General features: G+C 39.4%; 1 protein-coding gene across 2 annotated transcripts in view; it reads right to left on the reverse strand.

Moving 5' to 3' along the window:
* cntnap2a (contactin associated protein 2a) overlaps positions 1–26,807 on the reverse strand; it is a 385,507-nt gene that overhangs the window by 150,862 nt on the left and 207,838 nt on the right. For both annotated transcript variants that reach the window (XM_005912066.2, XM_005912065.2), the window contains exons 8-10: positions 26,160–26,303; positions 24,370–24,631; positions 4,558–4,707 (exon numbers count right to left, since the gene is read on the reverse strand). In XM_005912066.2, coding sequence (XP_005912128.1) covers positions 4,558–4,707; positions 24,370–24,631; positions 26,160–26,303 — 556 coding nt within the window. The remainder of the gene's footprint in view (positions 1–4,557; positions 4,708–24,369; positions 24,632–26,159; positions 26,304–26,807) is intronic.

Here is a 26,807-nt window from a genome sequence, read left to right on the forward strand (position 1 = left end):
AAGAGAGAGATAAGTGCCATTCGATCTCGCACACAGACACACAGACCACGCACACAGACTCACACAGACACACACACACACACACACACATGCACACACACACACACACACACACACACACACATATACAAACTTTGGTGCGATTTTATTAAATACAGACTGAGATTTATATGCCGTATTTGTGTGTGTGTGGGTCTAAGTAAAGCATGTAAAACATGTGTTCTCAGACTTAGTATTAGTCATACCGTATGTACATCCTTACTTATTAGTGACAGTCACGCCTCAATAAAACCCTAATTGGTGCTAATGTGCTTTAATGTAGCAGTTGTGGCAGAAATAAAACTATAACTGAAGATTATAAGAGGCAGATAGTCACACCCACTTTCCTCTAACTCCCTAGCAAAGTTAAGGTGCTATGCTATCAAAGTGAATGGAATAGTTAATCTAGACCAGTGGAGTCCAAATCCAGGCCTCGAGGACCAGTGTCCTGCAGGTTGTAGATGTGTCCTTGATCCATCACAGCTGATTTAAATGTCTAAATTACCTCCTCAACATGTCTTGGGCTGTGTCCCAATTCAGGGCGCTGAAGGCTAGACCGTCCCATTTCACAAGCCTCTCACTTTCGCACTTCTCGTACTTATAGTACGCACCGTAGGTAGTACGCGTAGTGTGCGTTCTTCAAGCGTGCAGACCCTGAATTGGGACACAGCCTTGAAGATCTCCAGAGAACTGGTAACTAATCATTTGATTCAGGTGTCTAGACCCAGGGTGAGATCTAAAACCTGCAGGACACCGGCCATCAAGGCCTGGAGTTGGGCAAGTCTGCTCTAGACTGACATTTCCTATTTTGCTCATTTATTTTTCATGGAGACCAAATACTCGTGACTTAGAACAAAATCCAAGAAAGAGATGACACATCATTGTGGATATTAATTTATATATATATATATATATATGTATATATATATATATATGTATGTATGTATTTTTTAAAACTTTTTAAACTAAAAAAACAACTTTGTTATTGTTTGTTATTAAATCACTATTCGAAAGTGTTGAGTCAAAGATGGGGTTGACAACAAAGAACAGCACAGAAACAACATAAAACCAAGAGCATAAAATATATCTCTGCTATTACATGGTACTTGTTTACGAAGTAGGGTTCAGTTGGTGGTCTCTGGTCTACAACTGTTGCCAGTGGAAGCACAGCAGATTGATGCCTTACAGCCATGTGATTTGAAGCAGATGGCTACCTGGATGGCTGCACCTACATAAATTACTCTCAGCAATTAACTCAAGCCTTGTCCTGTATATAAAAAACACAGGGATTGTTCATAATACTGTGAGGTTTCTGCTAATTGTGGCTCGCTGATAGAACAGTCTCAGTCACAGTGAAAGTGCTGATGGAATACTGTTAGAGAGCTTTAGGACAGCTTAATGGGCTTGGCCTCTTTGACTCATCAAGCCGAGCGATCAGAGAGAGTAATTGAGGGCAAGCCAAAGGCTAAACTATCTTTTGTACATTCACTATATTATTCTGTTACATCTGAGATGGAAATTAGCCTCTGAATGTGATGAGCGGGATGGTTTGAATACATGTGCTGGATATTTTGTCTGAGCTAACGTAGTTCTGTGTGTATGTAGGACACCCATCTTTTCATGTGAGTTACAGACTTGCGTACTAACTTAACCAACACACATAGGATTTTAGGCTTCCTCTTTGATAACAAGGAGGCAAGATATTGAATGAAAGATGGAAATTGCCATTAAAATTCACACACTGCTCCACATGGAATTTCTCTGTTGCTACAGTATTTAAATACACCAAACCCAATCACAGAAAAATGAAGAGAAAAGGAAAATAACCCTAAGAGCTAAACACAAGCTGCATCAGTGCACACTGTTTTCCATGAAACAGCTCCTAAAAGTTTTTCCCTAGCCACTAAAGCGCTGGCCTAAATATCATTTTGTAGTTCTTTCCATAGTAATAATCAACAGTTTTGTATCCCCTGCAGCCTTCAAACTTGTGTTTACCACCAGGCTCCCTGCTCCTCAGCATTCATTATGTCATGTAAAATTAACGAGAAAAACCCCAGTCACAGTTCCTGCCAATTCAGCGCACTACCTCCATCAAAGGGGAGAAACTACTGAAAAACATTGCTATTTTTTCCAGTTGCTGCAATGTGTATTTAGTGTTTATATGTGATTACATACTGTATGTGTTTATATGCAAGTGGAATGCAAAGTGGTGTAGAATATATACTACAATGCACTGTACATAGTTTTTATGTATCACCTATGGTGCAGTATTTTGCTCTTTTTAATTAATCTTTTCCAAATAAAAATCTATGCTGAGAATCTTTTGCAAATTTATTGGAAGAAAGAATATGACTGACATTCAGAACCAATTTAGCATAGGTTAGTTCAGTTTCTAGGTATTTCTCTTGCTTATCTTTGCAATGTGGTAAATTTAACTGACTGGACATGATCTGGGAATCAAAAGCATGGTGACAGGGAATGCTGTTGCACAAGTCAAAGGGGAGGATCAGGTCAATGCACAAATCTAGGATTGGAACAACTGGGTGTCTTCCTGGAGCTGGCTGTCTGGCCAAACTAAGCAACTGCCAGAAAAGGGCCTAAGTACATACTGCTAACAAGAACCAGATAGTTCTTTTCTAAATGTCACACCTAAGGGACCCATCCATCACTACTAATCATCATGCCCGATACCATCCCAGTGGTAAGGCACCCTTGTGCCACATTCATGTAGAGTTGATGTTTTCTGTATGGACTAGTTGGGCTTCAGGGAATGGTTAACAGCTAAAATACAGACATATTCTTCAAGAAAGCTTTTTCCAAAGCACTCAGGACTGAATCAAAGTTTCACCTTTCAACTGGACATGACCATAAGCATATAGCCCCCTCTCAAAAAACAAACTGGAGTGGCAACTCTGTGAATGTCTTTGAGTGGCCCAACGACAACCCTGCTGTGAACTCAGTGAAATATCTCTGGAGAGACCTAAAAATGAACTCTGACCATCTGCATCAAAACTGACAGAGCTTAGGAGGATCTGCAGACAAGAATGGCAGAAAATCTCCAAATCTGTGTGCAAAGGTTCTTGTGTCCTACCCAATAAAATTCAAGAGTGCAAGAACTGCCAAATGTGCCTCAACTCAAGTACCATAGGTTAAATAAAAACATCAGAAAACTTTCTTGAAGTATTCGTCATAGATTAATTGGCCTTGCCTTACTCTTTAATGTGCTAACCTTTTTCATTCACCTTATAAAATCTTCTTTCTGTATTTTGCCATTCCTGCCTGTCAATCTTTTGTACTATTTCTTCTCTTCCTTTTTTGGACTTCCTTCGTCTAACTGTCTCCTCTGCCCTCTTCATGGAGTAAAGACATTGCGGAGATCCTCTCCTCTCAGCCACTATTGATTCACAACTCAGTTTACTGAAATCAATAAATCACCAATTGCATCAAGTGGAGACTAGAGGGTGCGAAGGAAAAGGAGAGAGGAGATATAAAAGACAGACAAAGACTAAAAAGAGAGACAGAAAGTTGGGATATCAATAATGAAAAATGAAGAATTAAATTCAATGATTCTGCAACAGCCTAGATTGACAAAAGACCTTCAGAATCCTTCAAAGATGTAACAGACTCTAGACTAAAAATCCATTAGCCCATCAAGGTCTCACAGACTTTGATTTCATATATAAAAAAAAGTACAGAGTCATCATGGACTTGGGGATTTACTCAAACCAGCTAAGAGTAAATTAAAATAGACAACAGAATAAAAGTACTAGGGCTGTGTTTTTGTCGGCTGCTCTGATCCTTACTGACTGGCCTGGGGAAATGATTTTGCTCGATGGAGGAGATTGTGCTCAGATAGAGAGTGGTGGGGGTGGGGGAGGCATGATGGAGCTATCAGAGCTGCACTATCTCTCTAAGTTACTGTAATTTCATACAGGTGCCCACACACACACCCACACACACATGCACACAAGTACACTTAGATACGGACCATCTTCCAACAGACAGACAGAGGTGTCTGGCATCATTAACCTGGCGTCTTCCTAATTCTGACAGATTGAGGCTGCTGCTTGTGTTATCGCTCTTTCTATCTCTCTGTGAGTGTCTGTTTGTTATAGTTTGTGTCCCCTATATATATGGTGTTGTTGCTGTGCCTGGGCTCTTGCTAAGTGAGCGACTTTCAGTTAAACTTTGCCTACCGGAAAAGAAATTTGATCATTTTTGCCTTAACACACACATGTACAAATATGGGTGATTTAGAAATATTGATTTAGATTGAAGAACTATCTGCAAATAACCACAAAACCAACACAAGTTCTATATGAACAGCATAGACGACTCAAATCCTAGCTGTAAAACATGAAAAATAAACATGCAACACACCTCCTCAAACATAGGGAGCATGTGGTGGAGTACACACACCCACACTGTAGAGAAATGCGATGGAAATGAATGATGCTGGCACTAAAGTTGGTCTAGTTCTCATTAGAAATGTGGTGTTGGTGCTGGGTTGACCCTTACCTCCGAGGTGATAGGTTCCTCCCGTGGTGATGCTGAGAGGTGAGACGGAGCGCACAGCAGACACCTCCTCGCCGTCTATCGTCAACATGGCAAAGTTCTCCTTGGCAACCAAACGTATTGCATGCCACTGGCCATCATTGAGGCCCGAGCCTGGAAAAAAGCAATAAGGCAAAAGCATTTGTGTAAATCCCTGGATGTAATAATAAAACTTGCTGAGAAAAATAAAAATAAAAAAACAATAAAAAAAAGGCCCACCACACAAAACTCAATACTGGTACTTTTTACCCCCATAGGTCCAAGTTATTTCTTTTAATAGGAGAATATAGAAGAATATGTAAGGCCCTGACTGGGATTTGTCAATAAGACAATTGGCTGGGTGAGAGGTGTGTGGGTGATTCATTCTGTTATGTGTGGCTATCCCTCTCTGTTTACCTTCTACTTCTATATTCAGCATATGTTTTTCTCCACAACAATGGCACTCCTGTGTGCCTGCTGAATGTGATTCCAACAGAGTTCAGTGCTATCGAGGATCATCTTTCTGCCTCTATTTCGGCTTCCCCTCACTTATGCGCACAGTCACATATGCAAGTCCGTGCTCCTCGATTCTTCTCCCCTTCTCTTTTGTTCTCTCACTCCCTCTTTCTCCTGGCTCCCTTTTGTAGTCTCAAAGCCCATGTGACTCAACTCCATTAAGTCTCACAGAACCCTGTTTGCTGAGTATCCAAATGCATGTGTGTGTGCGTCCTTTATGTGCCTGCAACTTTGAGTACTTTTTGAAAGTGCACGAGGCTCTAATGTGTTGCTCTGTCTGCATATGTGTGTGTTTGGTGCATGCAAGTTCCGTGCCCTCCTTTCTTCTCCCTTCTCTTGTAGCTGTGCTCCATTAAATATGAGTGATGTTTTGGAAAGGGACATTACTACTGGAGCTGAGAGAGAAGCCAGCTTCCTTTCATTGCCCTCTCCTCTATACATCACCTCTTACTGACACCAATCTCTATTCATCCTTTCCTCCTCACCTCGATCGCTATCCCAGATTCCTCCATCTCTCCATCTTTATTTCCCTTCCTCTGTTTCTGCATTTAAAATTTCCTCTCTTTTTCTTTCTCTCTTCTCTTTTCTTCTCTACTTCTCTAAGTTTGCGGCCATCTGCTGCAGTGTCTTTCTTTTTCAATTGGGCTTAGCACACTGCCTCACTGATTGTAATACATCGATACCTGTTGAGGACACTGTAGCGAAGTTCAAGGTACGGTCATGTGTAAATCAGTCTTGGCAGAGCGCACCTACTCATGGATCTGCATGCACGTCAATACACACACTTTCGCATAGACGGTGGGCAAGCTTATGTCGGTGTGTTTGCATTTTTGTGTGGCGGCCTCTGTGTGAGTCCCCGCTGTCTGCAAGATGCACTCTCACATTGTTTACTTCTTCCCAGAATGCACTTGAAGACCCGAGCTTTCATATCAGCAGGGAGTCTGCACTAATTAATCTTCATCAGCAGGGTGGCCGTGTGTGCCTGTGCTTGTATGCCTGTGTGCGATCGAGGCTGTGACCAAAGAAATTAAGGGCCAAGATGGTCACTTGCTGAGAGTTGTGACCACAGCAGCCACGCTCAGGGCAACGTGGTTGGGCATGCAAAAATACACACTCGCATACACGGGACATGGTACCCCTTAAAATCGTAAAACCCTTTTTTTTAAAAACTAGCTCTAGCAGGGAGAAAAATAAAATAATAAAAAATAATACTGGTAACAACGCTTTTTTGTCAGGAGGCCATGATCCCAAAACTAATAACACAAAATCTAGAGGACAGTGTCTACATTGTCCGAGTGATAACCACAAAAAAGTTACTTCTGGCAGAAAGCGACCTTGATAACCTCCTTCAGTGACAATCACATTTCTGCCTGCATATTGGTTTGATGTAATCACTACCAAGCTCTCTCCTCCATCCTGTCCCACTCTCTATAACCTCTTGAATGTAATGGAAAATAGATACTGTATAACCTTGTGTTCCCTCATCTGTTTTACATCACCTGCAATAGCTTTGAATGATGAGCTTATCAGTGATGGCGATGTAACTGAACCTTCACACTCATGCACAAACAGATAAGTGCCTGCTGAAAACCTCATGCTCAAATATGCGATCCGTGTTCTCTCTCTCTGTCTCTCTTTCGATGTCAAAAGCACCAAATACAGTGGCTTGTAAAAGTATTCGGCCCCCTTGAACTTCTCCACATTTTGTCACATTGCAGCCACAAATATGAATCAATTTTATTGGAATTCCACGTGAAAGATCAACACAAAGTGGTGTACACGTGAGAAGTGGAACGAAAATCATACATGATTCCAAACATTTTTTACAAATAAATAACTGCAAAGTGGGGTGTGCGTAATTATTCAGCCCCCTGAGTCCATACTTTGTAGAACCACCTTTTGCTGCAATTACAGCTGCCAGTCTTTTAGGGCAGTGGTCCCCAACCTTTTTTGCGCCACGGACTGTTTTATGCCCGATAATATTTTCAAGGACCGGCCTTTAAGGTGTCGCAGATAAATACAACAAAATAAAACTAGTACCGGTACCGAAAAAAAAGAAGATTTATTCATAACACACGTGAAGAGACCCAGGAAAACCGAGTTAACGATAAAAACGATAAAAAAAATAACGCTGAAAACTGATAAAAACCCTGAAAACCACACATTTAAACCTGAGCCTCAACTCTCGCGGCCCAGTACCAAACGACTCACGGACCGGTACTGGTCCGAGGCCCGGGGGTTGGGGACCGCTGTTTTAGGGTATGTCTCTACCAGCTTTGCACATCTAGAGACTGAAATCCTTGCCCATTCTTCTTTGCAAAACAGCTCCAGCTCAGTCAGATTAGATGGACAGCATTTGTGAACAGCAGTTTTCAGATCTTGCCACAGATTCTCGATTGGATTTAGATCTGGACTTTGACTGGGCCATTCTAACACATGGATATGTTTTGTTTTAAATCTTTCCATTGTTGCCCTGGCTTGCTTATAGGTGAACCTCCGCCCCAGTCTCAAGTCTTTTGCAGACTCCAAGAGGTTTTCTTCCAAGATTGCCCTGTATTTGTCTCCATCCATCTTCCCATCAACTCTGACCAGCTTCCCTGTCCCTGCTGAAGAGAAGCACCCCCAGAGCACCACCATATTTGACAGTGGGGATGGTGTGTTCAGAGTGATGTGCAGTGTTAGTTTTCCGCCACACATAGCGTTTTGCATTTTGGCCAAAAAGTTCCATTTTGGTCTCATCTGACCAGAGCACCTTCTTCCACAGGTTTGCTGTGTCCCCCACATGGCTTGTGGCAAACTGCAAACGGGACTTCTTATGGTTTTCTGTTAACAATGGCTTTCTTCTTGCCACTCTTCCATAAAGGCCAACTTTGTGCAGTGCACGACTAATAGTTGTCCTGTGGACAGATCCCCCCACCTGAACTGTAGATCTCTGCAGCTCGTCCAGAGTCACCATGGGCCTCTTGGCTGCATTTCTGATCAGCGCTCTCCTTGTTCGGCCTGTGAGTTTAGGTGGTCCCCTAGGGACCCCAAAGCGCTTTACACACCCAGTCATCCACCCATTCACTCTCACATTCACACACTGGTGGAGACAAGCTACAGTTGTAGCCACAGCTGCCCTGGGGCAGACTGACAGAAGCGAGGCTGCCATATCGCGCCATCGGCCCTTCTGGGCTGAATAAGGGGGCTGAATAATTACGCACACCCCACTTTGCAGTTATTTATTTGTAAAAAATGTTTGTAATCATGTATGATTTTTGTTCCACTTCTCATGTGTACACCACTTTGTGTTGGTCTTTCACGTGGAATTCCAATAAAATTGATTCATGTTTGTGGCTGTAATGTGACAGAATGTGGGAAAGTTCAAGGGGGCTGAATACTTTTGCAAGCCACTGTACACTGGCAAAAATCCTGCACATACCAGCTGTCTGTCACAGATAAAAAAAAAAAAGAGTGAAAAAGATGAAGGAGGAGGAGAATTAGTCAGATTAAACCTGATAAAGTTGTGGTTTTCTTTGTTGTCATTCAAATGCAGGGTCTGATAACAAAGTGACAAGCTGATCAGCTACTTTGCTTGGTTTGAACTTGGGGTTAATTCATGTTATATTGAATCCTTAGTAAACAAATGCAACTGTGGCAAAAATATCATCCAAACAGTAAATAAAATCACTACACAAAAGTGATGATTTCATGCTGTGAAACAGTGAACTTGATTGGATTGAGGTTTTGACATCATTATCATCATATCTCTAGCAGCTTTACCTTGTAAGTATCTGTTGGGAACCAGCTTTTAAGGTCATGCAAAATAAATCCAACATTTTAGTTTTCATTTCCATCTGAGGAAATCTAACATTCATTATTCATGTCAACAATTGAATTAATTCAATGCACATCTTAAAGGTGTGTGTACTTTGTAACCACTGACCATCTGTAGACAAGACACCATCTGTATAAATACAATAAACAATGTTCATGAGAAACTGTTTAATTAATGTTCTGCAATATTAGTTTGGGGTAATCCCCCCCCCCAAAAAAAAGAGGTAAATAAGTCATGAAAGAATGCAGTTCTATCTGTCTGTGATGTGTACTCATGAAGAAGATCTGAGCTGACCACAGATGAAGTGCAAGACTAGGAACGAGTCCTCGGATGAGCTGAGAGCACCGAGACACATGTTGGTAGGGCAATTTTCCTAAACATAACAAAACTGTTGCACATATATTCTCTATTAAATGGCTAATTGTTGCTCTTACTTGTCTGTTTCTGCTATAAATTAGCCTGTGTTAATTTAATGCATGCAATGTAAGCAAATGGAACTCCATCATTATCTAAATTTGAATAGCAGTAATTTAAATACTGATCCATTAAACCTAACAAAAGTCATTACTGTAAGAAAACAACTTACTTTCTGCAAATTACTCTCAATTCAAAACATTTTCAGAAATTTCCACCAATAAACAAAGCCTGGTGCAGCTTACTGCTCATGCTTTTCACTGAAAATCTCATCCTCTATGATGTTTCAAGATGAGCACCAGACTGACAGCCACAGAAAACAAAGTGACAGCAATTACAGCAAAGCTTCAAGCGCCTGAGACTGAACAGAAGAAAATGGTGGAGGAGGCTAAGAGACTGATTTCAGGTATGAAAATCACAGACTTGGTAATTTTAGAAAATCTTGAAAGAACTGTAGATAAAATATTAGCTTTCATGTTTCTAGTATAAGCTGCAGAACTGGCAGTCCTCAATTCAAAAAGTGACAACCAGTGACGACGCGGTGCAGGAGCAGAAGGAGAAGGAGAAGGAAATGACAGCTCTGAGTGAAGACCTGGAGAGAAGACTGAACTGCAGCTCACCAGTAACAAAGGATAAAATATGGATGACGAATGCAGGTATTTTGATAAGACACCAGAAGACATATATAGCTGCACCTCTACTTCCAAACAATAATAATCTAAATATAGAAACACCTGAAAATTTTATCTACACTTCCAGAAAAATAACCACCTTAGCAAAGTGTTTCCATTGTGTGTTTATATCTTGAAGCTTGCTTTCTGTGTTTGTAAGGCCTCTTCAAGAAAGACCGGCCCATTAGTTTTTTAGGTAACATCTTTTCAAGAATCTGCAAGGCTACAAGTATGCAATATATCATGTGACCCTTATAACTGACTAGCCTGAACTTTCCAGTTCTCTACTGCTGCAGGTATCTTCAGGGCACCTTTAAAGTAAGTCTACTGCTTCAAGAATACACCACTGCCTATAACACCAATTACGGGGATGGCACTTCAAGCCTCTTGAAATTCTTTAGTGGTTTCTGACATTTCCCTCATTTGTTTGTGAAATTCTATATTCATTTTAAGTGTTTTAAAATATATATTTATGCTTTCCCACAGAGGCTGAGGAGTGTGATCCCCCTATAGTTGGAACATACCCTCTGACTATAGCGGGATCCCACTGCTCTATTGCTGTTGTTCCTAAATTCCTATTTGCAGTAATATTACTTACAGTTGCCAGTTGTTGCAACCATGGGATCTAATTACAGTATCACACTCAAATCCAGTGAACTCTTTAGAAGGACTCATTCTTTTACTAATGTTTGTACCGGAAGACTGCATGGCTAGGTGTTTGATACACCTGCTGCAATGGGATAGAAGATTAAATGGTGTGACCCCATAGTCTATATATGTGTGGATGAACTAACACTGTAGTAAAACTATATACTGACTATGTGTTTGGGCTTTTATGTTTTTTTAATTGTATACCAAACATATTTAATGCCAAAGCTATGAACTACTTTTGCATTTTCTCCACACAGATTCAAATGTATTCATACAAGTGCAGACACGAATATGTAAATACACTGACTTAAATCTTTTAATAAACGGTGCTGAAGATTCTGAACTGTCTTTTAACTTTTCAAAGCCAAGTCCTGTTATCTTCTACTGATCATAATTGACTAAAACTGTTTCTCTTCGTTAACATAATACATTTTTTTGTTTGACAACACTCAATAGATTGACCAATACTCAGCAAAAATCTAAGAAAAAGACAAACAACTGCACAAAATACAAGTTAGTCCAATGAATCAATGCTGTGCCAAGTTCTGCAAGAAGACCCAAAATGTCACCATCAGATGAGAGGAAATTGGTCAGGGTGTTTACGATGCAATAAATAGAAGAAGATAAAGAATTGAAAACAAGCAGGGAGGAAGGGTGGGGCACGTAAACGAGAATGAACAGCTTGCAGAACTGGGGGAACCTATATACTGTAGATGACAACCGGAAGGAGTGTGTTTGGAGGCGTGATCCCGCTGCTGAAATTCCTATACATAATCTCCAATTAATAACCCTGTGCAGAAGTTATTGTTGGCTGCTAAAGATGACAGCTGTGGACAAGAGTCACTGTACCTTGCGCACTTTAAGAACAGACTGACATTGTCCCTTCTTACTGACAAACAATGCACACTACATCTTTAACCATGGTAACATGAGATAACTTATACAGATGCCATGCTACATATTGAGGTCAAAGTGAACCAGTTAAGTCCTTTAACTGCTGTGGCCTGACCTTGGAGCTAATGGTTGTTAAAGATTAGCTGAATGAAAACCAGTATGAATGATAATACTAACAGCTCTCCAACTCTGCACAGTTTGAGTCTTTTAGAGAACTGCCTGATCATGAGAAGTCTTCCATTTTTCACACAGTTACTCTGACTGCAGTTGTGCCAGACAGAGAGGGAGACATGCGCTCCAACAGTGAAGCACAAAAAGAAATCTTGTAAAGGAGAAAGTGCCAAGCCAGTGCACAGACAAGTGGATAGACAAACAACACCACACAGCTGGGATAATAGTTATCACAAAGTTTCAAAAACCAGTTTTGGCAAACTAACAGCAATAGCCTCCAAGCTTTAAAAGTGTGCATACTGTATTTGTGTTTGTGTTTGGTAATTGTGCACATATTGTATTCCTGTCAAAATACAAATATGATAAAAAAAATAAAAATCAGAAAATAATAATTCAGAAGTCATGTCCATGCCAGGAGTTCATGATAATGTCTTGTACTGCTCTTTCTTTTCACAAGGGCCAAATTGAATAAATTCTTTTTAAACTTAGCTTTTAAACTGAATGAGAAAAATAACTAGACAGCAGTGACGCACTTTCTAGCTAATAAATAGACATAATTAATGTGTCGTGTGTAAAACTATATGCAAATGCCTACTGTTTCTTTTTGTATGTGCTCTTATAAGTGGGTAAATAAATTAAAAGGACACTGGCCTCTTAAATGTCTAAGTTGCATTATATGAGCTGTAAAACTACAAATAGGAAGCTGCGATATGTTTTAGAGGATCCTAACCTGACTCAGGAAAATGGTCAATTCTTAAAGATAGCGATTAGCTCATGTAGAGACTGATTATACACATAACAAGAGTAATAATAGTTATAACTGTAGACAACAAACAAAACAAAACAAATGAATGAAACAAACAATAAGGACAACATAATTTTATGGTTGCCTGTTTATTTTTCCTCAATCTTAATCATCTAAGGAAGACTTGGTGTTGGCTCTCTCTGCGGTAGAGTATCACTTCCTGTTACAGTACAACACACAGTGGTGTTTTTGTGTAGCTTATCTGAGTAGCCAATTTAATTAAACACTTATAGATAATGTCTGATTTCATAGTGTAAGCTCAGAGAGTGTAATTTGTCCAAAGCACAATCTGTGTTGATTCACTCACTAATTATATTCACAGCATGCCCTCTCTTTAGGTATCTGCTAGCTTAGCTTAGCACAGCTTGTAGCCAACTCACTAGCAGCATGGCCTCTTCACCTGTCCCTCCCGCACTTTCGTGCTCTTTGTGTCAAATGTTTAGTTTGTGACAGAAAAATCAGCAGAAAATAATTTAAATACAAAAAAACTCAAAGAAAGACCAATGTTGTATCCACAACTTTAAAGAGTAAAAAAGTAAAATTTGCATTATTAAACATTAGGTCTGTCACTCCTAAGTCCCTGTCAGTACATGAATTAATAATTGATCAACAAAATGATTTACTCTGCCTGACAGAAGTCTGGTTATGGCATGACAATTATGTTAATTTAAATTAACCAACACCCCAGAGTTATACCAATTGTCAGCATCCCAGAAGCATTGGGCGTGGAGGGGTGATGTGGCAGCAATCTCCCACTCCAGCTTGTTAATCAACAACCAGACTGAGTTTTAATTCATTTTTAAAACGCCACCCTAGCTGGAAAACTCAGCCTCAACACATTTTAAATATATTATTTATATATTATTAGACTCAACTGGCTTCTTTCAGAATGTAAAAGAACCCACCCATCACTTTAATCACACTCTAGATCATAGGTGTTAAACTCTGGCCTGCGGGCCACATTTGGCCCGCAGCCTAATTACATTTGGCCCGCGAAGTCATACCAAATTACTATTAGAGCTGGTCTACTGGTATTATACAGCTAATATATACATTGTTTAGTATTAAGCTTTGCTTGTTCCACATTCAGTTTTTCAGCAAAACTTGTTTGAGTCCATAAGAAGAGATTCATTCTTAAATCTGGAGGAAGATATTTTTCAATAAATATTAATGTTCTACTTTTGAATTTTGGCCCACTGTGTATTTGAGTTTGACACCCCTGCTCTAGATCTTGCCCTGATATATGGCATAGAAAGGGAATGTTTACCAGTATTTCCTAGTTTTACCCTCTTTTGCCTGGTTACAATAATGGATTACAGAGAAGTGGGGAATAGATTTCATGACAGCAGATGTCTTTCTGTAACCAAGTTTAAGGATATAATCCATCCACTGTTATCTTCTTCATGCTCTGTGCAAACACAGTGCAGCACAGCTACCTGAACACTATTCCCACAGAGGTTGATTATCTTGTTAATATTTTTACTTCTTCACTGCTTACAACTCTAGATACTGTAGCGCCTACGACAAAGAAAGCCTCAAATCAAAAGTTCATTTGAAATTTGATTCATATCTATGTAATAGACTCCAATTTTTTTATGTAAACGGAGAGTCCTCTTCACACACTAAGGTTAATTATGGAGTTCCACAGGGTTCCATACTAGGACCAATTGTGTTTACATTATACATGCCTTCCTTAGACAGTATCATTAGAAAGCATAGCATACACTTTCACTGCTGTGCAGATGACACCCAGCTTTATCTATCCATGAAGCCAGAAAACACACACCAATTAATAAAACTGCAGGGACGTCTTAAAGACATAAAGACGTGTATGACCTCAGATTTCCTGCTTCAAAATTCAGATGAAAGTGAAGTTATTGCACTCGGCCCTAAATATCTTAGAAATGCAGTATTTATCCAGATGCTTACCCTGGCCTCCAGTAACACTGTGAGGAATCTTGGGGTCATTTTTGATCAGGCTAAGTCCTTTAGTATGCACATTGAACAGATATGTAGGACTGCTTTCGTCCATTTGTGTAATATCTCCAAAATTTGAAACATCCTGTCTTAGAGTGATGCTGAAAAACTAGTTTATGCATTTATTACTTCTAGGCTGGACTGCTGCAATTCGTTGTTGTCAGGATGGACTTAAAACTCCCTGGAAAGCCTACACTTGATACAAAATCCTGCAGCAACTGACCATACTAACAGGGACTAAAAAGAGAGAGCGTACTTCCTTTCTCCTGCCGCCAAGGTGCTTGCTCATAGGTCATATGACTGTTGGAGTTTTCTCTGTTTTCCTTGAATTATGGTAGGGTCTTCACCTGACAATATAAAACACCTTGATGCAACTGTTGTTGTGATTTGGCTCTTTATAAATCAAACTGAATTGAATGGAATGTTGTGTGCAATAAATCATTTGGAGACTAGGGCAAGTCACCTACCTCCTCTCTCTACTGCGCTGCATGCTGGGAGCGTGAGTGAGCGAGTGTGTGAAGGTGGCGGATGATTGTGAGGAGCTGCTTAGTGAGAAGCTGCTGAGTTCTTGACTGTGTGTTTTTTTTTCTTTCTTTACATCTTGTCCTTGATGAAAAGCTAAGAGAAGTTTATTTCATTGATTTGTGTTGGGTGAACAAAACTTAGTTAATCATTTGTTTTCTTTTGAGCCATGGCATACCTCCCTAGTGTGGGTTCTCCTTCCCTGTCAATTAGACACGAGGTTGGAGTGATGAGTGCCCCACAGTTTACTGTAGAGCAGGTTCTTTTGGCTGTAGGAAAACAGGCTGGCCGTGAAGACATCACTTACGGCTCTCAGATGAACAAGGCTGTTGATTTTTCTTGTTTGTTTAGAGAGGGGTGACCTTCGATGATTTGTTGTTGGTATTTTGCCTTTATTGATGTCTTAAACATACATCACTATGTCTGGGTTTCCTGCTTCATCCATAATGAAAACAGGCTGATCCGCTTTGAAAATTTGCTAACAGGTGTTCACGTACCTGAATGACCCTTGGGAGATTCAGGAAGTGTCTTTCAAAGTTCTTAAAAAAAATCCTCATACAATGTTGTAATGTAGGCTCAGGCAGTATGAAATTTTGGACACAAATGCTCGTCTTGCCCTCACAAAGAGCAGGGGGTGGACAGCGGTACAGCTGAGCAACACATTCAGACTCAAGTGAGGAGCAGAGGGCTGTGGACGGCAGTGCTGTTGAGCAGGCTCCAGACGAGCAGCAGGCTGCGGATAATAGTAAATGGACTGGTTCTTATATAGCGCTTTTCTACTCAATCTAAGCACTCAAAGCACTTTACAGAACTTGTACATTCACTCATTCACACAAGCACTTTTTTCTAAGCTTTTTCTAAGTTTCTAAGCTGTTTCTACAAGCATTCATACTCCGATGGATGTATCGGAGGGAAACATGGGGTTAGTATCTTGCCCAAGTCTGCATACAAATATGGACATGCAGACTGCATACGCATATTTGGCATGCAGACTGGGATTGAACCACCAACCTTCCGGTTAGTGGCCACCCCCCAGTTAACAAATACCCACAAAATATGCAGCACAAAAAGGTGAAGGTCACAACTGCTACCCCAACAACTGTTAAGCTTCACAATGAAGAAACAGTGGACCATCTCAGAAAGACAAATGAAAGAAGCAAGGAAAAATGAGAGGAAACTAATCTAACGTAAGATAATAAAATGGCTGACGCACAGGAGGAGGTCTTCCTTAGGAAGGGAATCAGTGTCCTCTTTCTCCCCTATTCTTTCTGCTTTGTAAGGTGGTTTTAATAGTGGGAACATTGAACATCAATGAAAGTAGGGATAGAGAAAGGCCAGAACTGCCAACTGAGCCTAGCAGAAATAAAAACATTGATGTGGTCCTTTTACAGGAAGCACACAGCTCTGTGGATAATGAAGCTGAATGGGGAATGAGTTCAAGGGGGCAGTGTTTTCTTAGTCAAGCCAGTAATCCTAGAGTGCAAGTAGCAGTTTTATTTTCTCAGCACCTTCATTTAACAAACATTTCAATGTGTGAAGTGGAGCAGAGTAGGTTCCAAGTAGTGGAAGCACCAATCAGGGATATATTCTTTTTATTCATAAATGTTCATTCATAAATGCTCAGAGCTCTGGTACTGACTGTATAGTGTAATTTCACAACCTAAGTGACAAATGAAAGGAGTATTACAGTAGCTCAGTTGTAGTGGTACGTACGGGACTGGAATTTTACCACCTATTCTACAGCTGATAGGAATATAGAGGAAGATCACCCACCTTCAGCCTCCCTTCTGACCACCACTGATGAAATTAATTTCACAGATGTGTGGCGGAAACTCTATCCTACATTATACATACCTAAAAGTCTCTGAGGGCAGTGTGAGGGCAGTTAGGCGTGATGCAATTTATCTTTGTAATTGATCAAAAATACAATAATAGGTTAAATAGAGCATAATTTTATTGTTTCTTTTTAATGTTGTCATTTTATTATACTGTCTGAAACAGGTCTTGTAAATGAGACTTTTCTTTTGCAAAGAATACACTACAGTCATAACAGCTATTGAAAAGAATTGCCTTGCGGATGTAGAAAGGGACATTAGGGTTAAAGAAGACACAATTATTAATGGGACAGACAATGATAACAGTGCTTGGGATGGATAATGGGAGGAAGGCTTTAGGTCGGTTTGTCCAAGAAAAAGCGAAAGGGTCTTTAATTAGAACTCGCATCCCTACTATAAAATAAAGCTCCAACCCATATTTTTTTAAGTTGGAGAAAAAAGTTCAATCAAATGCTGCACCTCAAGCTCTCAGATGGGTCTCTAACATCTGACTCTTGAGGGTTGAGAAAGCTCGCTGCAGAGTTGCACTCAACCTTTAGTGCTGACAACTGTGATGTGGACTGTTTGGCTAAGATATTGGGACTTCGTCTCGAGTGGGTGAAGCAGCCTGCTTCACTGGAGACCACCATCTCTTTTGATGAAATGTCCGCAGCAGTTCAGCAGCTCAGCTGTGGTCGGTTGATGGATTTCCTGCAAACATTTTTTTTCTTTCTATTTACCAGGAAAAGTCATTTCATGGAGTTAATCTTTATCTTTTTTTTAAAAATTAAAGTCCTTTGGTTTTAGTAAAGCTTGTACTCTTGGTATAAGTCAGTGCTTCTCAATTATTTTCTGTTACGCCCCCCTCTCTAAACTACTACTACTGCTACATTTAACGTGCATCAATTTCCTGAAATTAAAAAAAAAAAATCTTTATTCAAACTATAAACATTTTTTGACCCACTTTAACCAGTTGATGTTGTTGCTGTAGTGGATGTGCAATTACACTTTATTCTACAATTGATAGTAAAATAGAACTTTAAAGCTTGTCAGAAAAAACTTATTTGATTCTTATCCTGATTAATGATGGTATCGACTGATATTAAAAAAAAAAATGTAATGAGATTTTTTTTCCAATATCGCCCAGTTGGTGGCTTCAGGTCTTAAAATAAAATTTGTGTATCGTAAAATAGTGTCAGACATTAAAACATATGTTTATGGTTGGGGAGTCAGTGCTGTCCTGTGCAATAAAACTGTGAAAAAAGGATTCTTAATGTCATATTCCATGCAAAATAAATCATGCAATATACCATTTATGCATGCATGTATTTATTTTTGTTTATTTATTTATTTGTGTGCGTGTTGTAGATCCATGTTAAGCTTCAATTTAATATTTTCTTGTTGTAAATGAAAAATTGAACCAATAAAGGGTTTGTTAAGGGTCAAAGGTCTCTCCTCTCCTTTTTTTTTTTTTTACCCTGTTTCTATTACATATTGATCCTGTATGTACACTAAAAATGAATTTTGTCTGCTATGAATTTATGGGACCCTCTGGCACTCATGAATTTTAACCCCCCTCCTCCCCACTCCCACTACCACCCATCTCCTCCACTCCTAAATATTCAGCCCTCCAAGGTAATTCAAAGAGCTTTGCACGTCCTCCCAGATGGCAATATACCAACCACACAAAGCTCCAGACTATGACATATTAAGCTTTGGCTATGCACACATATATACATACAAATACAAATGCATTTGGACACGGACACACACACACACATTCTGGGGGAATGAAACAATATAACATTATAATCGGTGGGTGGCTGTACTGTGTTTTTTTCCCCTCAAATGTGTGCCTCAGGCCTTTCCATTATTGTAATGCTCTATGCTTCCTGTTCGGACTGTGCAAGTAACCTCATGTGTGACTGATGGCAATTCTGCATCTCAAAAGAAATGATTTTATGACTTCTTGCCGAGTTGATGGGTATGAAGTATGAATGCAAGTACATACGCACATGCAGAATTTTAAAATGGCAAAATATTTAAACTTTGGAGGACGCTGAATCAAATAGTTTCTGCTGCCTCTGGCTTTGTCCAATTTTGCAGCGAGGCTTACCTCTGACAGAGAATGATTCTGTGGGAAGATATAGTTCCCTAGTTGTATAAATAATGCAAGCAAATACGCTGATTTACAAAAATAATGAGGAGAAGAGTCAATAAATGAAAAAAAAATGAGTAGGGGAAAGGAAAGCAGATGAAAAAGTTGTTTGCATAACATTAACCATTTATAAACCTGAGAAATAAAACACTGCATAAAGCATGTGCAAAAATGTCTAACAGAAAAAAAAAAGAGTTGCTGGATGCTGGACTCTGATATTACATTGGGTGATGTTAATAACTATTGCTAGAAATTTTCAAATTAATTAGTTAGTAAATTACTTTAATTAAAGTTAATAAAACAGTACTTATACATAGGCTGTCATAAAAGTTTATTCTGGCACTAATAATACATGCTTTAAATAGTGTTTAAAAGGCAGGTGGAGCGGCACTGGCATAAATAATCATTCAGAATTTTTCATTTTCACTAACTGGTAGGTTTGCGGCCACAAAATGTACCTCCAAAGTGTAGGGATAAATGGACTGGTACTTATATAGCACTTCTACTCACTTTAAGAACTCACTCAATACAAGCCTTGATTATTCAATTCACACACGCACATTTATAGAAATGCTTTTTCTTTCTTTTTCAATGCTTAAGCACTTTTTAACCTAATGTTTACATGCCAAGACTTCAATGGATCGGGGTAAATGTAGTGCAAGGTATCTTAGTTAAAGCCACTTTGTCATGCAGGTTGGAGGAGCCAGGGATGGAACCATTAACCTTGTGATTAATAGGTGATCTACGTCCTGAGCTACATTTGTTAGGCAAATGTATAGTGGTGTACACAATTGTCTAACAAAGATCCCTGGTGCAAGTCACAAATCAAACATACGGAGATGTGGCAACCGCTTGTATATAAGTGAGCAGCTGAAAGTAGCTTTTAAAACATATATGATAACACTACTGATGATTTGTAGGCTATTAACTATTTTGGAAATGTACAAATCTACTGATAATTCTTATTATAAATAACATTTTTTGGCCTTCCCACATGCATTCATGCCTCTTGTTACTTGTCTCAGTCTAAAGTAAAATATGGAGGTCTACAATGCAGAGTGCTATAGTCTATAAATAGAGTCATATTTTCTTCGCGATGTAGTGGGATGTTTAATTCAATAAGATTAATTACCACTATTTTAATGTTTTTTCTTCTTTGACAGCTAAACAGGAGTATAAAATATATTTCCTCACTATGTATCACAGGAATCTCATAGGAAATTAGATTTCTTGGTCTGTGCAAAAGCAGTCGAGACAGTGAGTATTGTTTCCATGGAAACAAAGCTGGTGCCTAATAATTCAATATTTAATCAAGAGGTGATCAGAGGAAAGCGTCTTCAACACATATACTCAAATACCTGCCACCTACCAGCTACAGGTACAAAGAGATCCTCTTTCATTGGCTTTGGTTTATTGGAAATTTTCATGGTTGGTAAATGAGAAAATAGAACTTTAATTTTAGTTTGGATATACCAAACATGCTTTGGTCCTGCTGCATGGTCATTAACACAACAATTTGCAGCTACACTCTAACAAAACTGTTATTTTGTTCCAATAAATGAGTGATGAGAGTAAAAGAAACAAAAACAGAGTTAATGAGTGTGTGGGAAAGTCATGGGAAAATTAGAGAATCGACTAGATATAAACATGCTCACAAAAACATTATTCAAAGGATTCCCACAGTCTCACCTGGAGTGTTCTCCCAAAAGCTTCCTGTGCCCTTTTGTTTTACTCTTTATCTGCCTGACTGAGAGATAAATGGATGAAATGACAGACGTTTTGTCAGAGAACAGAAGAGCATCTTTTCAGTGGTCACAAACACTTTTACTGCAAGTTGTTGCTATCACACACACACACAAAACAGCTACACACACACACACACACACACACATCTTGAATAAGCATACTTCTGTTAGTGGATGTGTGTGTTTAGTCGATGTGTGTGTTCATAGTGGGGAAGATCTATGGTCTGGTGGATTTGGCGTGTGGGGGTGGAGACTTTAATGACCTCAGACCCACAGTGGCAAGAAAGAGGTTATGAAGATATATGATGATTTTATTCAAGCCTTCTTTGCATCATCTGCTCTCCCTATTTCTTGTGTTCCACCTGCCCGTTTAGTTTTCAGAAAAATGTGTTTAATTACCAGGTTGCACTTAAAAGTACATTAGGCAAAAAAAGAAAAGTGGCCTCAATCACAACATCAGTGAGCCCAAACGTGTTCTCCTAGATAAAGTATTATATATATATGAACTTGTGGAACAACTGTCTGTCATTAATGACACATTTAGAGCAAAAACAGACTGGCATGGGCCTTCTATTGAGAATCATAATATTTATCGTTATGTAAACGTCTAACATTGGTTTGCATTTTTGCTGCGGCCTGATCCAATAGCTCCTGAGGGGGGGAAGAAAAAGTCTCAGTCTAACTGGCTTATTACATACCTTCCTCTAATTCTAGCTTTCAATAACACTATCTTTACAGCATTTCATTTCATTTGATGAAACAAACTGGTTAAAGAATATGTTTCTGGGGGCAAAAAAAGAAATGCTTGGAACGCCATATACTTTTAAGCATCACATGCAGTAGTTGCTGTGAATTTGTCTGCTGCTCATCTATGGATGTGAATTTCTTGTTCCACCACATCCCAAAGGTGCAGATCTAGTGACTGTGGAGGTCATTGGGGTACAGTGACTTAAATTTCATCTCTATGAAACCTGTTTAAGATGACTTGAGCTTCATGACATAGTGCAAGAGTGCCAAGACAATATCCACTGCACAATTACATGACCAGCAGCCTGAAGTCTTAATACATGGCACAAGGGATTCAAGATTTCATGTTGTTCACACCAAATTTTGACCTTGCCTCCCAAATGTTGCAGGAGAAATCAGGACTCATCAGAACAGCCAGCATTACTGTCCAGCTCGCATGAACTCAGTTTTTGTTTTTAGCTTCCAGTATTAGTCCCTGATCTGGTCTTCTGTTGATTTAGCCCATGTGCTTCAAGGTTCGAGATGCTCTTATGCATACCTTATACGTTATAACGAGTGATTAGTTTCTGCTGCCTTCCTATCAGCTGAAGCAATCTGTCCATTCTCCTCTGACCGCTGTCATCAACAAAGCATTTTTGCCATGAGAACTCACTGGATATTTTCTCTTTTTCAGACCAGTCTCTTTCAACCCTAGAGATGGTAATGTTGGAAAATCCCAGTGGATCAGCAGTTTCTGAAATATTCAGAGCAGCCCATCTGGCACAAACAACAATGCCACATTTAAAGACACATAATTTACCCTTCTTCCCTATTGTGATAATCAATTTGAACTTCACCAGGTCAACTTGACCATGTCTACGTGCCTAAATGCGCTGATTTGTTGCCATCCGACTGGCTGATTAGATATTTGTGTCCATAAACAGAAGTGTTGAAATCAGCTTTGTACATTTCAAGTTTACAGTATGTGCTTCAATTCTGTTTACAGGAATTAATCACATGCCTTATTCTGACTCATGTAACGGCATATTATTTGGCCTAAACCAGAGATTTAGTAAAAAACACTTTCTGTGATTAACCATCATTGGTGAATTTGCAGTCTTCGATGGCTAAAAGGTTACTCGGGTTAAAAGCTCCAAATGAAAGAATGTGTGTGCTTGGGTGTTTTTCCTTCAAGCTAACAGAGAAAATGAGAAATACTTTATTTATCTTATCTGTTTGGAAATAGGTATATGTCTGAATAAGCTGTCACTTAAACGCTCCATAAACAAATTATCCCCAGTGGGAAAACTGGATGGCATTGTGTCTGTGAGAAGCTTCTCTTTTCTCTCACTCTCGTTTCGCTCCTCGATGTGTGCATATCTGCACGTCTCTCCCCAGTATATTTGCCATTAAGAGGGACTAAGCATTTCATTATAAGTCTACTGAGCTCCCACTGTGTCATTGAAGCTAGAAGCCAGTTTGGCTTTCTTTTTCAGAGATACTAATAACAGAATCAAAGGAGGGAGCATGTGTTTGCGTGTGCGGGTATGTGTTTGTGTGTCTATGTACTCTGGTAATACTGATGTAATCGCAGGCTCAATCCCAATTAGCCTAGAGGGTAACTCTGTAATAATCCCTACCCCTGGGCATAATGGCCTATTAAAGCAGCAGTGGACAGAATAAATGAGTGTGTCTACAGATAGAGAGGGAGAAAGAAAGAAGGGGAAGGAAGAAATAAGAGTATGGGAGGAAGGGGTGAGGGGCAAGAAAGGTTGTAGGAAGGGAATGAAATAAATGGAATAAAAAGAGCCACAGATGATAGCATCATGGCTAAAATTATTTTGAACCTTATTTTGTTTCTACCTTAATAATAACTTCCAACTTTATGTGCATAAGTTTAATGGGCACCAAGTTTGCTTATTTTCAGCTCATTATTTTTATTCTTGGAATCGACAAGAGCGGCTTTGAAAATGAGCATTTCAAACTCACGCTTAATTACCTTGTAGTGGAACTTGATGTGACCCCCCCCTTAGTTCATCCCCTGTCTCAAACTAAGCCATTTTAGTAACCTCCCATGTCCCAAGTCAACCGATATCACACAGAGCCAAGAACAATAGTAATAAGCAGTTCAAAACAGAGTGCTTAGAAGAAGAAAAAGCCTGAACTTTTTGGCTAATGAGGATTAGCTGCACTTACATCTCACTGAATCAAACATGTGCTTTTGGTAGATTATATGACAGAAAATACAAAGACAACAGTTCCACTGCTGTCCTCACCGGTTCGCCTGTTAGTGTTGGGTTTAAAACCACACAAAGCAATTGTCAAAAAAACAAGAGATCAAATACTGAAATGGAATTACAAAACACCTATTGGACTGTCTTCATGTTAGGGCTGGTTTGAATGCTTCCAATATGGAACAAAAAGTCAGATTCACTTCTGTTCAGAATTCAATTAATCATGCAGCGTGCACATTAAATTTCATGAATCAATTTTTGCTTCAGTTTCATCTTCATAGCACACCGCTCACATGCTCCTGTCCCCAAAGAGCAAAACAACAGCTGATGTGGGAAACACATGAGCCACCTCAGCTGTGAGTTGGTAGGTATATCTACTCATATTACATTTTTGTTTTAGTATGCTGTAGAGAAAAAAAAAACCTTTAAACCTTATTAAAACTTATTTTGTTGCAATCAGGCTTGATTATTGGTTCTATAGAGTTTTCATTTACTGTCCATTGAAAGAAAAAAACACTGCCCAAGAAGCATAACCAATGCGGCCATTGAGTGGCAAGTCTTTTTCCTAGAAGGAGTTTCCTACATTAATGTTTTTCCATATAGTTCAATAGCAAATATAATGTAAGCAAACAAACGTCGTACATATAAGTTGTGTGATATGTTTTTATGTAGGCAAACCCACCTGATGATAAATCTACTCGGTAGCTTTTGGCTGCTTTCGTCACATTGATGTGAACTGCAACCTTGCCGTCCTCAAGCGAGATCTCCAGAGTGCCATCATCAAGATTGCTGAATAGGAGGAGGCCATGAGGGTTCCACGTACGAAACTGGAAGCCCACGGATACCGTGTTATGATTGGCTCGACCAGGCAACTGCAGAAAACTGGTGGCATTGAAAAAGACTGGGAAGGTGTGGGTCTCCGCACAGGTGAAGGACAGGTTTCGCTGTTAGCATACAGAATTCGAAAAAAGAAAGAACAAAGATGGACAACGGCAGATTAATTAGTTTTTAAACAGAGAAGTCAAAAACAGAGCTAATGCCTTTAAGGGGGCTTGCCTGTGAAATAAATGCCTCAAACACGTAAGGAAATCTTGTACTTCACCACCCTTTTGTTGCTTTTAATCTCACTTCTGAATGTGAGAGTGAATGAATAGTGGTATTGTAAAGCGCTTTGGGTGCCTAGAAAAGTGCTATATGAATCCAATCCATTATTATTATTATTATTCTGCGTGATTACTTTCACATGTTAGTGACTGAAGCGAGATTGAAAGACTGATGAAGCTCGACCACACTCATCTTTTTTTTCTAACTAAACCTGTCTTTGAAATGTAACTATTTTCATCTTATTAATCACTTTATATAACATTTTATCGACCTTTATTTAACATCAGCAACTATATATAATTTAGATTCACCAATTAAATTAATATGCAAGTCTCTGGATTATGGGGAGAAGTGGGAACACTTGAAGAAAACCCATCTATCAGGAAAAAGCAGAACATATAAACTAGAATCCAGCTGACCAGGAGATCCTCCCTGCTGTGAGCAGTAGTAGTAACTAATGCACTGCTGTGCTGAGAAACAGGGTTAAACAGTAACCTGGGTGAATTTTATGTGCTGCAGAAAAACAAACACTATTGTGGTATTTAGGCACTAATTATCATTGAATTTCTCCAACCTTGTGCTCTTAATCTAGTCATTAGCAAGCACACAGCATTGAGCTGCCTTTCCAACTATAGATGATTCCTGATTGTGTGTGTGTGTGTGTGTGTGTGTGTGTGTGTGTGTGTGTGTGTGTGTGTGTGTGTGTGTGTGTGTGCGTGCGTGCGTGCATGTGTGTGTGTGTGTGCGTGTGTGTGTAAAATCTAAGAGCAGATCTGTTTTGATTAGAAATAAATGGCTGTGTGAAGTCATCAGAGAGAATTACAGGTGTGGTTTGAATGAACTTGATTAGTCCCACCATTTGTTCAATCAGTTCAACAGGGATCAAAGCAGATACACTGGCCGTCCCCTGAGAAAGGGCTCAGATTTTTCAGAAGCTAATTTTAAGGACTGCAGGGCAGTTAATGTGCTGAAGGTGCATCCTGCAGTCTGAAAAAGTAGGGTGCATTTCATAAAAAGAAACAAGGCCTTTAATCTGCATCTTGTGCCATCGAGATATGTTGAAAATAAACTGTTGAATAGTCAATGCAGTGAAAACCTGTCTTTCCACTGTAAGTTATGGTAAAATTGCAGTCATGATAACAACACTTGCAAAGACAGCAAGGACACACATGGAGGGGCCACTGACAGGTCAGTTGTATCTGATTAATTATGAATCTGTTCAAGCATTTTGGTTCATTGAATAATCTGCCCCCACAGTCGGGTCAAGTATGGAGTTAGTGTGACAATAATGAGCATGTTCAACAGGCAGCTGCCTTTATAAGCGCTATTCGAAAATGTTTAGACATATATTTTGCACATTTTCCTTACAAAGCTGGAGGTGTCGAGTTTCTTTCGGCGGGCCAGGTCTGTAATGTTGTCTCCATTGTAGTTGATGCTCTCCATGCAGCCTTTAAAGTTTTTCCTTCCTATTCCCACTGGCTTTCCACTGTATGGCATCCCGCCAAAACTCAACTACAGAGAGACATAGTGCAAAGAGTTAAAAAGAGATAGAGAGTGAGAAAAAAAACGCATGGCAAGAATTCCTTTAATTTTTCTTTAATAAGCTTTTCAGGCTTCTCCTCCTGGTTGCTTTTTATGGATTTACAAGTGTGCACATTCCCATTGCAAACAAATTTCTTACCTCGATGAATTGGACAATCAATTTCCTGTTTTAGGTATTATTGCCTGAACTCTTTGGATTTCATTATCTGATGTTCATTATGTACATTTTATGGGTTAGGGTGGTGCTAGTAATTTGTTTAAATCAAACAGTTTTACCTGCGGGGCATAAAGCATTCACACACACTATCAGGTTGTAAAAATCAAGTCAGTTTAGTTCATAAAATGTCAGGATAGTCACTGATAGATATAGAAGACAGTATAAATTCCAGTACTATATTTCGGGCAGTTACATGCTTTTTGTTCGTCATGCTTTGTGACTAAGCATATTTGATTTGAAGGAAAATAATGAATACT

The sequence above is a fragment of the Haplochromis burtoni genome, unplaced genomic scaffold (genome assembly GCF_018398535.1).
Source record: "Haplochromis burtoni strain Fernald_Lab_line unplaced genomic scaffold, NCSU_Asbu1 Contig_1, whole genome shotgun sequence".
Lineage (NCBI taxonomy): Eukaryota > Metazoa > Chordata > Actinopteri > Cichliformes > Cichlidae > Haplochromis > Haplochromis burtoni.